At 41.5% G+C, this 13,596-nt stretch overlaps 1 protein-coding gene across 4 annotated transcripts in view; it reads left to right on the forward strand.

Annotated features, from left to right (window-relative positions):
* The first annotated feature begins 341 nt into the window (after positions 1-341).
* Positions 342-13,596, forward strand: part of TFCP2 (transcription factor CP2) — a 42,593-nt gene continuing 29,338 nt past the window's right edge. For all 4 annotated transcript variants that reach the window (XM_029954697.1, XM_029954698.1, XM_029954699.1 and 1 more), the window contains exon 1: positions 342-1,153. In XM_029954697.1, coding sequence (XP_029810557.1) covers positions 1,032-1,153 — 122 coding nt within the window. In that variant the 5' untranslated portion in view covers positions 342-1,031. The remainder of the gene's footprint in view (positions 1,154-13,596) is intronic.

Raw genomic sequence — 13,596 nt, forward strand, 5'->3', positions numbered from 1 at the left:
AGGGAGCTCTGGGGAAACGGTCCAGGGTCCTCCAGGGGTAGGGGTGAGTTCAGTAAAACTAGAAGGAAGCCTCCGCTCAAGCCTCAAAGTGTCGACTCGGTACACCGCACTAGGAACGATTCAGGTAGCCTCATGAAGAGCCATTTAAACAGCATACACCTGACGCAAGCGGGGGGGGGGGGGGGGGGGGGTTCCTCGCCCAGAACGCCCAGCCCACCTCCGGGGGCGGGGCGCCACCGCGCAGCTAGCCTATCACCACTGCCGAAGCTCGCGAACTCTCTTCCTCATTGGCGACCGACAGGGTGACGTCACCTTTGGCGGACCTGCAAAGGAAGAGGGCGCCATGATTGGTTGGCGCTGGGGCGGCGGGCGGTGGGGGTCCTTGGCAAGTCTAGGTTTCCAGCCGGTGCTGGACTTTCCCTTTCCATGTTCCAAGGCTGTGGGGGACTGCAGAGGGTGGGGAGTCAGCTCGGCGGAGACCTGGATTTGGTTCTAAGAGCCGCGGGGTTGAGAAGGGGTGACCGGAAGTGATTTTAGGACTGACCGGAAGCGAGGCCTGGAGGGGAAAGGGAGAGCGGGTCCCGGGAGGGAGGGGGGCTTCCAGGAGGAGGGGACGGGGAGAAAGGTGCGAAAGCGCCGTGGGAGCGCCGGGTAGGCAGTGGGGTCGCTGCTGCTGATCTGTTTGGGAGGCAGCGAGTGACCACCACGAACTCAAGGGGAGAGCCCAAGCAGTGGGAGTGCGGGAGTCTAGGGCTGCCTCTGGGGAATCTGGAATAGCTAAGCCCAGGGGCCCTCGCACGTCTCCAAAGAGCTGGGTGGGAGAGATTTTGGAAGTCGAGGCAGGACCTGGGAACCGAGGGTAAGGTGGTTTAGTTGTGCGGGCAGTGTGGTTCAGGCTTGCGGGTGGCCGGTGGGGACGGCGTGGGAGAACCTGGTTTGGAGTTTTCCACAGTCTTGCCCCCACTGGGTAGAATCCCACTACTTGCCTTTGTACAAGAAACGGTGTCTCCCGGGGCAAGAAAGGAGCCAGCATGGCCTGGGCTCTGAAGCTGCCTCTGGCCGATGAAGTGATTGAATCTGGGCTGGTGCAGGACTTTGATGCTAGTCTGTCCGGGATCGGCCAGGAACTGGGTGCTGGTGCCTATAGCATGAGGTGAGTGAGATTTTTCCCAGACCCTGCACCTTCTGAATAAACAAAAGCAGGGAAGGGAATAACGTTGGAGGGGGGAGGGGGGCAGGTATTTAGAGTTAAAAAAGCTGTCTGTGGTTAGGGAAAATTGACTTTTTGCTTTGTTGTTTTGAGTCGTGACTACTGTGGAAGAAATGGAAGAAGAGATTGTAGACAGTGTCGAGCCTGCAGGATCAGTGGAAGAAGCAAGAATGGCCCTTGGCTAGGAACCAGATGAATGTTGAGAGGTTGTTGTGCCCGTGTGAGGTTGGAGACCTATAGTGTGTATGTGTGTATGTGGTTAGGTTGGGCTGGAGGTGTGAAGGGGCCACATCTGGGGAATTGGGAGCTGGGGCTTATCAATGAATATTGGTTGACCGCTTCTTGGAAGTAAATGTGAGACCTTGGTGAAGGGGCCCACACATCTGTACCTTAGCTTGCTTTAAGGATTAATTCTAGGATGTCTGCCTTTTGAATCGTAAGCCATGAAAAGGAAAAATATCAGAGAACTTTTGATACTTCTAGATCTTAGTGTATCAAGTCAAATATTGATAAGTAAAATTCTTCTATGAAAGCATAACCTCCCATGTAATTTATTTGCATGCATTAGTTACTTCATTCCCCCAGTATTGTTTGTTTCTTTGTGAGATATACATGAATTGGGTCTGGAAATGTTGAAACCTCTGTACTTTAGAGTTAGATAGACTATAATTGGGTTTCCAGATGCATTATAAATCTCATTCTAAATGAGGGAGTTGGAAGAGACTTAAGAACTTAACAGTTTGAGCTTATAGGAGAAAGATGTTTTTTATGGGGAAAGTGGACAAGTTTTGTGTTCTGATCATGATATCCTTTCTGAATTATGTAATGTAAACTTGTCTTTATCTCTGCTAACCCAAAATGGATTTTTCTCAATGAAGTAAAATAATGAGTTAGAACTTAGTACTTTGGGAATCTTTGCTTACAGTTAGAATAATAAAGGTTATCCTCTATATACGCTTTAGTGATTTTTAGGGAAATTTAAGTGCTATCTTGCAATGCTGTTAGTGTGAAGAAATTTAACTCTAGTTTTGTCTGTCCTTGTTTACTTAAGTCTGACCTTAAAAATAGAGATTAACTTGGTCTGGAAGTAAATGCCCCAACCCTGAGCTTACACGCAGTATCAGACATCATATTTGACAATTCATGCTGTTGTTCATGTAAACACTACCACTGCAAAAAGTTTTGTTTTGTCTAGAGGGTCAGAAGATGGAGATAATTAAATATAACTATACTTGTAGTAAGAATAGTTAACATCATCAGCAAACATTCCGTGCATGTTACTTGCTTTCTGTACCACGGTCACCTTACCTTTAGAACTGCTTTCCTCTGTCGCACCCTCAGTGGTCTACAGTGGTATTAGTAGAATGGTTTGCAAATTCACACATTTAGAATTTTTTTCTTACATCAAATCTACAAGAGTTTTCACACATCACTTTCTGTTTTCCCTGGAGCACAATGTACCAAAATTTCAAGTATTTTTTCTTTGTTGTTTTTTTTTTCACCTTCCTCTTTTTCTTGCATTTTGCTCTTGTCACTCTTCTCCAGACTCTGATACACATTTAATCATTTGCATTAATTTGTGTTAATTAAATATTCGTTCTCAAACCTTAGTGTTCATGAGAGTCCTCTAGAATACTTATTTAAAAATGGTTCTCAGGACCTCATCTTCAGTGATTTTCTGGGGCAGAGGCCAGAAATCTGATTTTTTAAACAAGTTCTTAGATGATTTTGGTGCAGGTAGTCCAGCGACCATATTTTGAGAAACACTGACTGGAGGAATTTTTATATACAAAGACCATGATTCTTTGCTCTTTGTGTTTCTCCCTGTAACTAAACCTTCTAATCAATTTTCCTACGCCTTTATTAGGGAGAGTGTTCTCTTTGACAAGCTATTTGTTTCGTAAAATATGTTTTCTAATGTACTTATTTTACCCTAATTTGCTTATTTTCTGCTGCATTTTATAATGGTTTCACTTCAAGTCTACTGATTTATTTTATAAAGATTCATCTTAACTGGATTTCTGTTTTGGAGTTGATCTGCCATTGTATTCAGTAATGTTCTTTTTCTAGATGCGATTTTTCTTACTTTTATACTTTAGAAAGTTACTTTAATACTTGGCATAAACTTTATTGTTAGTATAAAGGAAATTCCCTGAAAAAATGCTAAGGGAAACAACCTCGTCACAGATGATCACACAATGTATGATTCCACATCTATGAAATGTCCAGAATAGGCAAATCTGTAGAGACAGAAAGTAGAATAGTGGTTGGCTCGAGCTTGGGGAAAAGGGGCATGGGGGCGTCACTGCTAATGGTGGTGCGTGTTTTGGGGTGGTTGATAAAAGTGCTCTAGAGTTGTGGTCAGGGGCTCAGTAAGTAGAGCATGTAACTTGATCTTGGGGCTCAAACCCCATGTTGAGTGTGGAGAGTACTTTAAATACATAAATACATAAATACATACAAATAAATTGCGATAGTTGCCCAATTCGGTGACTACACTAAAGACCACTGAACGGTATACTTTAGATGGGTGAATTGTATGGTATAGGGATTGTATCAAAATGGTCCTGTTATAAAAAAAAAAGTAAAGAGGATTAAATTTGTAGCTTAAAAAGAATGTTAGGTCTTTTTTTTTTAAGTTGAGGTGGAATTCACATCATATAAAATTAACCATTTTAAAGTGGACAGTTAAGTGTTATTTAGTATATTCACGATGTTGTGCGACCACCGCTGTATCAGTCCAAAAGAAAGCCCTGTTCCTCTTACGGAGTTGCCCCCCACTTCCCCCTCCCTCTCTGCAGTCTGTCTCTATGAATCTACCTATTCTGGATATTTCGCATGAATGGAATTGTATAATGTGGCCTTTTGTGTCGGGTTTCTTTCACTTAGCATCATGTTTTCAGGATCCATTCACATTGTAGCATGTATCAGTACTTCAGTATGTCATTCCTGAATAACCCTTTCTATGTGTTTAACACAGCTTGTTTATCCATTCATCAACTGGTAGGCCATAGGGGTTGTTTCCACCTTGGACTGTATAAATAACCCTAATGCATCATTATGTTTGTTAAGGAGATGACTATGAATTTTTTTTAAATGTTTATTTATTTTTGACAGAGAGAGACACAGAGCAAGCAAGCAGGGGAAGGACAGAGAGAGGGAGACACAGAATCCGAAGCAGGCTCCAGGCTCTAGGCTCTGAGCTGTCGGCACAGAGGCCCACACCACTTGAACTGATGAGCCAAGTCAGACACTTAACTGACTGAGCCACCCAGGCGCCCCGACCTGAAATGTTTATAAACATTTGTATACCAGTTTCTGTGTAGATTTCTATTTTTTCTATGTAGATTTCTTTTAATTGAGGTATAATTGATATATGACATTTTATTCGTTTAAGGTGTACAGCATAATGATTAGATATTTACTGCAAAATGGTCACTACGATGTCTAGTTAACATCGTTCACCATACAGTTACAAAACATTTTCTTTTTCTTAGAGAAGTTTTAAGAGCTGTTCTCTTAGCAGTTTCCAAATCAGCATTACAGTATTATTAACTATAGTCACCGTGGTGTACTACATCTATGTTTCCATTTCTCTTGGGCATATATATCTAGGCCTGGAATTGCTGGCTCATATGGTAATTCTATGTTTAACCTTTTTTTTTTTTTTAATCTAAAGACTTTTCGGTGCAGTTTAGACTCACAGAAATACCGAGAGGAAGGCACAGAAATCTCCCGTATATCTCCTTGCCTCCACACATGCATAGCCGCCCCTTTTATCAGCACCGTTTACCGGAGCCGAGCACACTCTGTACCTACATTGGTGACCCCACATTGACACGTCATAATCACCCAAAACCCATGGTTTACCTTAGAGGCCACTCTTGGTGGTACACTTTCTGTGGTTTGGGGCCAATATAGAATGACACATATCCATCATGGAGTATCATATAGACGATTTTCGCTGCTCTGAAACTTCGTGTTATTCCTTCCTCCACCACGACCCTGACAACCACCGATTTTTTTTTAAACTGTTTCTAGAATGTTGTAAAATTGGAATCATACAATATGTTGCCTTTTCAGATTAGGCTTCTTTCACTTGGAAATATGCATTTAATATTCCTCCGTGTCTTCATAGCTTGATAGCTCATTTCGTTTTAGTGTTCAATAATAGTTATTGTCTGGGTATACCACCGTTTATTCATTCACCTACTGGAGGACATCTGGTTCCTTCCAAGTGTGGGCAGTTATGAGTAAAGCTGTTGTAAGCATCCATGTGTGGGTTTTGGTGTAGAGATAGTTTTCAACTCCTTTGGGTAAATACAAGTAATGCAATTTGGGATTATATGGTAACAATATATTGAGTTTTGTTAAGAAACTGCCAAACTGTCTTCCAAAGTGGCTGTACCATTTTGCATTCTCACTAGAAATTAGTGAGAGTTCCCTTTGCTCCACATCCTTGTCAGTATTTGGTGTTGTCAGTGTTCCAGATTTTGGCCATTCTGGTAGGTATATAGTATGAACTAAACTATTTTACACGACAGCTGAACCACATTATGTTCCAGCAGCAGTGTATGAGGGTTCCTGTTTCTCTACACTCTAATTAGTACTTCTCACTTTCTGTTTTCTTTTTGTTATTTTTTTAAGTGTTTTTATTTATTTTTAAGAAAGAAGGAGAGACAGACAGAGACAGAATGAGTGGGGAAGGGACAGAGAGAGAGGGAGCTACGGAATTCAAAGCAAGCTCCAGGCTCTGAGCTGTCAGTGGAGAGCCCGATGTGGGGCTTGAACTCATGAGCTGTGAGATCATGACCTCAGCCGAAGTCAGATGCTCAACTGACTGAGCCCGTTTTTATTATTTTAATTAAACCCGTCCTAACAAGTGTGAAGTAGTATGTCATTGTGATCATGTTCCGCTATTCCTTAATGACCATGAAGTTGAACATCTTTTCATATACTTGCTGGCCATTTGTAGGTCTTCTTTGGGGAAGTGTCTATTCAAATCTTCTTTTTTTAAAAGATTTTATTTTTAAATAATCTCTACACCCAACTTGGGGCTCACACTTACAACCCCAAGATCAAGAGTTACATGCTCCGCCACTTGAGCCAGCCAGGCGCCCCATCACCAGATGTACAGTCCCCACCTTATGACGGTTCAACTCATAATTTTTTGATTTTACAATGGTGCAAAAGTGATCCACGTTCAGTAGAAATTGTACTTCTAATTTTGAATTTTGAACTTGGCTGGTGACATGAAATCCAATACTTTTTCATGATGTTGGGCGGTGGCAGTGAGTGACCTCTCCCAGTCAGCCAGGTGATCATCAGGGTTGCAAATGATGTGCTTACAACTATACAGTATCCATACAACCACTCCATTTTTTACTTTCAGTACACCGTTTGATACACTACATGATATTCAATACTATATTATACACTTTGTGTTACATGATCTTACCCAACTGTCGGTTAATGTAAGTGCTCTATATACATTTAAGTTAGTAGCCTAGGCTAAGCTATGACGTTTGGTAGGATGGACGTATGAAATATATTTTGACTATTTTCAACTTTTGGTGGGTTTATTGCAATGTAACCCCATTTTAAGTCAAGGAAGAACTGTACAAGTCTCTCATATCATTGGTTAAATTTATTCCTATGTATTTTGTTCTTTTGGATACTATTATACATGGAATTGTTTTCTTAATTTCCTCTTTGGATTGTTTATTGATGGTATATATAAACAACTGATTTTTTATGTTGATCTCATATCCTGCAACTTTGCTGAACTCATTTTTTATCTTTGGCAGTATTTTTCTGGATCCTATGGGATTTTCTATATGTAGAATCATGTCATCTATAAATAGACATAGCTTCACTTTTTCTTTTCCTATTTGTATGCCTTTTATCTCTTTTTCTTGCTTAATTGTTCTTGCAAGGACTTCTAGTACAATGTTGAGTAGTAGTGAAAGTGGGCATTCTGATCTTATTCCTGATTTTAGAGGGAAAGCTTTCAGTTTTTCACCATTAGGCTTTGAATTTTTCATAAATCCCTTTTTAATGTTGAGGAAATTTCTTTCTATCCCTTTTGCTGCCTGTGTATGTCCATGTGTGTCTATGTGTATTATTGTCATAAAATACACATAAAATTTATCATTTTAGCTATTTATAAAAAATATTTTAACATTTATTTATTTTTGAGAGACAGAGCATGAGAGGGGGAGGGACAGAGAGAGGGAGACACAGAATCTGAAGCAGGCTCCAGGCCCTGAGCTGTCAGCACAGAGCCTGATGCGGGGCTCAGATCCACGAATCATGAGATCATGACCTGAGCTGAAGTTGGATGCTTAACCAACTGAGTCACCCAGGCGCCCCAACATTTTAGCTGTACAGTTCAGTGGCATTAAGTACATTCACATGGTTGTGCAAATACTGCCACCATCCCTGTCTAGAATATTTTTATTTTCCCAGACAGAAAGTATGTACCCATTAATCACTAACTTGTCTAGTTCCTGGCAACCACCATTTTACTTTCTGTCTCTATGAATTTGACCACTCTAGGAATTTCATGTAAGTTGAATCATACAAATTTGTCCTAATGTGACTGCCTTCTTTTACTTAGCAAAATGTCTTCAAGGTTTTGCTGAGTGTTTTCATTTTGATAGGTTGCTAAATTGTGTCCATTGCCTTTTCTGTGTCTATTGAGATGATCATGTGGTATATTATATTGATTACAAAGGTATAATACCCTTGTATTTCTGGGGTGCCTGGGTGGCTCAGTCTGTTAAGCATCTGACTTCAGCCCAGGTCATGATCTCATAGTGCATGGGTTTGAGCCACGTGTTGGGCTCTGTGCTGACAGCTCAGAGCCTGGAGCCTGCTTCGGATTCTGTGTCTCCGTCTCTCTCTGTCCCTCACTTGCTCACTTTCTGTCTCTGTCTCTCAAAATAAAAATAAAGACTTAAAAAAAAAAAGGAAACAACGGCCAGCCTGTGTGCTAGCTCTTCAGCAACCAAAAGCAGTAATCAGAACACTTGATACCAGTTTTTGGAGGACAAGGTCCCTATTGCCTACCCTGACACCAGCAGCCTGCGACAGTATCCCGGGCTACTGTCCCCACAGCTGCCTGCCATGAGACTGGGAGCTAGGGGAAGATAGATGGCATGCCAAATGCTGAAATCACTAAAATTAATCAGCTTCTTTCTTCATCAAGCATTCTCTTGTTTGCTGCAAGTGTTTGACTAGATTCCAGAGTTCCAAAATAGTTGCTTCAAGCATTTTGTGCCTTCTCAATAGTTATTTCCACTCAATAGTTATTTCGGTGGAGGGACCAATTTCTGGAGCTTCCAATTGTGCAGTCTTTCGTGACCTCTGTCCTTTATCTGTAATAGCCTTTTAATTGGTCCAGCCCTGCTTCCAGCTCTGCGCTCATCACCCCCATAGCCTGTTCTCTACACCAAAACCTTAGAGGTCTATGTGTATTCTGTTCATAAAAAATAATAATAATTCCAGACAGCAGATTTGTAAAAACAGTGCAAAGAATTTGTAAATATCTTTCACCAAGATTACTCAAATGTTAACATTTTGCGTTGTTTTTCTCTTCCTCCCTCCTCTCCAACCCCTAGAATTATTTTTTTATCTGAACTATTTAAGTTGCAGCTGCAGTGTCCCTTAACACCTAAATACTTCAGTGTATTTAAAAAAAAATTTTTTTTTACATTTTTTTTGAGAAAGAGAGCGTGAGCAGGGGAGGTGCAGAGAGAGAAAGCGACACAATCTGAAGCAGGCTCCAGGCTCTACGCGATCAGCACAGAGCCTGATGCAGGGCTCAAACCCATGAACCGTGAGATCATGACCTGAGCCAAAGTTAGACGCTCAGTGAACTGAGCCACCCAGGTGCCCCAGTGTGTGTTTTTTTTTAAAAACATGGAATTCTCAGTGTGGGGGACAGGAGTAAAAACCCCATGAAATTCTCTTACATACTGTGGTATAGTGATCAAAATTAGGAACTCAGCACTCAATATCGTGTATGATCTAATTTGTGGACTTTATTCAGATTTTGCCAGTTGTCCCTGTAATATTTTTTATAGCAGAAAAATATCCAAGATCATGTATTGATTCAGTTGTCATGTCTTTTATGTCCTTTAATCTAGAACAGTTTTTGAGTGTCTGTATTTTTATGATATTAACAATTTGATGGGTACACGTCAGTTATTTTATAGACTGTCCCTCCTTTTGGGATTGTCTGTTACTTGCTCATGGTAGATTCCGGTTATGTGCTTTGGGCGGCACTACCTAAGAAGGGATGCTGAGTTCTCTGCCTATCATATTAGGATGCACATGCTATTGATTGGTCCCATTGCTGGCAATGTTGATTTTGACCACTTAGATAAGGTGGTGTATGCCAACTTTCAACATTATAAATTTGTTACTTTGCCTTTTGTAATTAGTGTCTTGTAGGGGAGATATTTTGACACTATATGAATATCCTATTTCAAACTTTCACCAGCCAATTTTAGCATTTATTGATGATTCTTGTCCTAATCAATTTTCTTTATGATGATTGCTAAATGACGATTTTCATGTGTGTGTGTGTGTATATGTATATATATAAGGACAGAGACCTTGTGACAGGGGAGGGGCAGAGAGAGAGGGAGAGAATTTCAAGTAGTCTCCGCCCTGTCAGCACAGAGCCGGGTGCGGGGTTTGAACTTATGAAACCCTAAGATCGTGACCTGAGCTGAAACCGAGACTGGGTTGCTTAACCGACTAAGCCGCCCAGGTGCCCCAAATGATGACTTTCTTTCTACATTTATTAGTTGGCTGTCTACTGTAAGAAGGAACTTTCCCTTCTTACTGATTTATGTTTAACAATGTAGCCTCAGAGATTTTTACTTTATTCAATATGTACTTTATTCAATATGTTATATTCTTTTACTACCATTATATATTTTGGTTAAATTGTTCCAGATTTGTCCAGAAGAACCCCTTCAAACTAGCTCTGCACAGAAGCCTTTTATTTATTTATTGTTAAATGTTTGTTTATTTTTGGTAGAGAACGCATGTACACAAGCAGGGGAGGGACAAAGAGAAAAGGGGGGGACACAGAATCAGAAGCAGGCTCCAGGCTCTGAGCTGGCGGTACAGAGCCCAGCATGGGGCTCAAACTCACTATGAGATCATGACCCAAGCTAAAGTCAGACACACCTGTACGGAAGCCTTTTAAAATTAAGGTCTTGTTAATGTCTGTTGTCCTGAGATGACTACTAATAGCACCCTTGTCCCCTCACAAAGTGTCCCTGTTTAAATGATAAATTATATGATCACTTTATTTAAAATGTAAAGGAGATCATTTTAGTTTTCATCTGAAAACTCTCCAATCATTTTGCATCTCCCTTTGAATTAAAGCCTCAGTCTGGCATTGATGTACATGGGGTGTTTTTCTGATCATCCTGTCTAGACTCTTCTCATGGGATGCTCTGCCCCAGCCACATCTGTAGTCTTATAGTTCCACAAATCCTATGCACCTTTCTGCCTCAGGGCCTTTGCATTTGCTGTTATTCTTACTGAAACAGTCTTTTTTTATTAAAAAAAAAACTTTAAATTTATTTTGAGAGAGCACATATGCACATGCACTCCCGTGGGGTGGGTGGGTGGGGAGCAGAAAGAGAGAGAGAGAGAGAGAGAGAGAGAGAGAGAGAGAGAGAGAGAGAGAGGGAATCCTAAGTAGGCTCTGTGCTGTTAGCCCATAGTTTGTGAAATCAGGACCTGAGCCAAAATTAAGAGTGGGGATGCTTGGAGTGCCTGGGTGGCTCAGTGGGTTGAGCATCTGACTTTGGCTCAGGTCATGATCTTGTGGTTCGTGGGTTTGAGCCCTGTGTCGGGCTGTGTGCTCACAGCCTGGAGCCTGCTTCAGTTCTGTCTCCCTCTGCCCCTCCCCTGCTTGTGCTCTATGTGTCTCCCTCTCAGAAATAAACATTAAAAAAAGTCAGACACTTAACGGACTAAGCCGCCCAGGTGCCCCTCTTCCTGAAACAGTCTTCTGCATACCCCACTTCCTTTAGGTTTCTGCTCAGAAGTCACTTTATTAGAGAGAGGTTCTGCAACCACCTTCACATAAGATACGAGCAGCTCCTTCTCACCCGAACTCTGCCTACTCTACTCTGCTTTGTCTTTTTCTAAACATCGGCTGTCTTCATTCATTTGCCTATATCCCAAATTAGGATAAATGCTCCAGGAAGGCAGTGCCTTAGAAGGATGTCTAACAGATAGTTTGTGCTGATTTGTTGGGTATGTGAACTAAATTCACTCTTTTGTTTCAAAGCAACTAGTGTAGCAGTTTCTGAGGCAACTATTTCTCTTCATCAAAACTGAATTTTCAGGGTGCTGGAAATTTCTGATAGCTTGGTCTGTTAAGTGTCCGAGTTTGGCTCAGGTCATGATCTCACAGTTCATGAGTTCGAGTCCTCCCATCAGGCTCTGTGTTGACAGTTCAGAGCCTGGAGCCTGCTTCAGATTCTGTGTCTCCGACTCTGTCTGCCCCTCTTCTGCTCATGCTCTGTCTCTCTCTGTCTCTCTCTCTGAAAAATAAATAAACATTAAAAAATTATTTTAAAAACCTGAATTTTCTTCTTTTTTGCTGTGCTTCTTTTTCACTACTGTTTGCCTTCCTTTTCCCCCTTTAACTATTACCTATCCATCTTCTAAATCTTCCTTTTTTTTGTCTTAGAATTGGTCACTTTTTACTAACTGTTCCTTTACTTTCTCTTTTTTTTTTTTTAATGTTTTTAAATTTATTTTTGAGAGACAGAGAGAGACAGCGTGAGCAGGGGAGGGTCAGAGAGAGAGGAAGATACAGAATCTGAAGCAGGCTCCAGGCTCTGAGCTAGCTGTCAGCACAGAGCCCAACGTGGGGCTTGAACTCACCAACCGTGAGATCATGACCTGAGCCGAAGCCAGATGCTTAACCAACTGAGCCACCCAGGTGCCCTTTACTTTCCCTTTTTTTTTTTAACATTTCTTTTTTAAAAAAATTTTTTTAATGTTTTATTTATTTTTGATACGGAGAGAGGGAGGGGCAGAGAGAGAAGGAGACACAGAACCGGAAGCAGGCTCCAGGCTCCGAGCTAGCTGTCAGCACAGAGCCCGATGAGGGACCCAAACCCACAACGTGAGATCTGACCTGAGCCAAAGTCGGAGGCTTAACGGACTGAGCCACCCAGACGCCCCTACTTTCCCTTTTGTTCTGAGTCTCTTGTGATGGACTGTGTATTTAGGTGAGATTCCTTCCTTTGCTGCAAAATTTACCACTACTTTTTAAAAAGATGGCACCACTATAAAAATAAAAAGAAATGAGTAAGAACGATTAACTCCAAATTCATGTTACTGTTGCCTCTGGAAGTAAAGGGGGACATAATGGAGAAAAGATACAAAGGGCTTCAACTGTTAGTGCTGTTTCTTTTTTTTTTTTTTTAATGTTTGTTTATATTTAAAAGAAAGACAGTGAGTGAGTGGGGGAGAGGCGCAGAGAGAGAGAGAGATAGAACCTGAAGTAGGCCCCAGGCTCCGAGCTGTCAGCACAGAGTCCCACTTTGGGCTTGATCTCATGAACTGGGCTTGATCTCCTGAACCGTGAGATGATGACCTGAACTGAAGTCAGACTCTTAGCGGACTGAGCCACCCAGTGCCCCTGTTAGTACTGTTTCTTAAGCTGGGTGGAGCATACACAGGTACCTGTTATGGTTTTTTTCTTTTACCTTCTTATAAAGTCTGAAATACTGCATAATATAAGTAAAAAAGGGTCTAGCACATAATTGATTGCTGGCTAGTCGCCTTCTTTTTAAGTTGTCCTATCGTTCCTTGTCTTTTTTGCCAAAGGTCTATAACTTTTTCTTTGCTTCCTTCTGGTTTCTTGCTCTCTTAGAGGACTTAGGGAAGATGACCTCCATCATTGCCATTCCTTCCTTCTCTTACTTTGTTACCTTCTCTTTTTTCCACCTCCTCCTGCCCTGTCCTCATTCTTTGTCTGCCTGGTTGGTAGTAGTTTCCATTTGTAGCTGATAGTTGGCTCTCATGATGCCAGTTCAAACCAGAATCTGAGAGAAAAGTAGAGGGCTTTGGAATCACAAATTGACATTATGATTTTCTTTCCCTGCTAGTTCATGCTTTGTGTGCACATTGAGTTCTGGTTGATTCAGTCACTCAGCAGGTTTTTATCATTCAACGAAACTTGAGTGCCTCCTAAATGCTAGGTTTTGTGTTCCAGCTTGATTGTGTTGCTTTGAGTCTTTACCATATGCTTCTGTATGCAGTGCTGTGTCTAGTGCCATAGTGATTAAAAGACGAATCAAACAACTTTTTGCCTCCACTTGCTTACAATTTGCTAGAGA

The sequence above is a fragment of the Suricata suricatta genome, chromosome 10, assembly GCF_006229205.1.
Source record: "Suricata suricatta isolate VVHF042 chromosome 10, meerkat_22Aug2017_6uvM2_HiC, whole genome shotgun sequence".
Taxonomy (NCBI): domain Eukaryota; kingdom Metazoa; phylum Chordata; class Mammalia; order Carnivora; family Herpestidae; genus Suricata; species Suricata suricatta.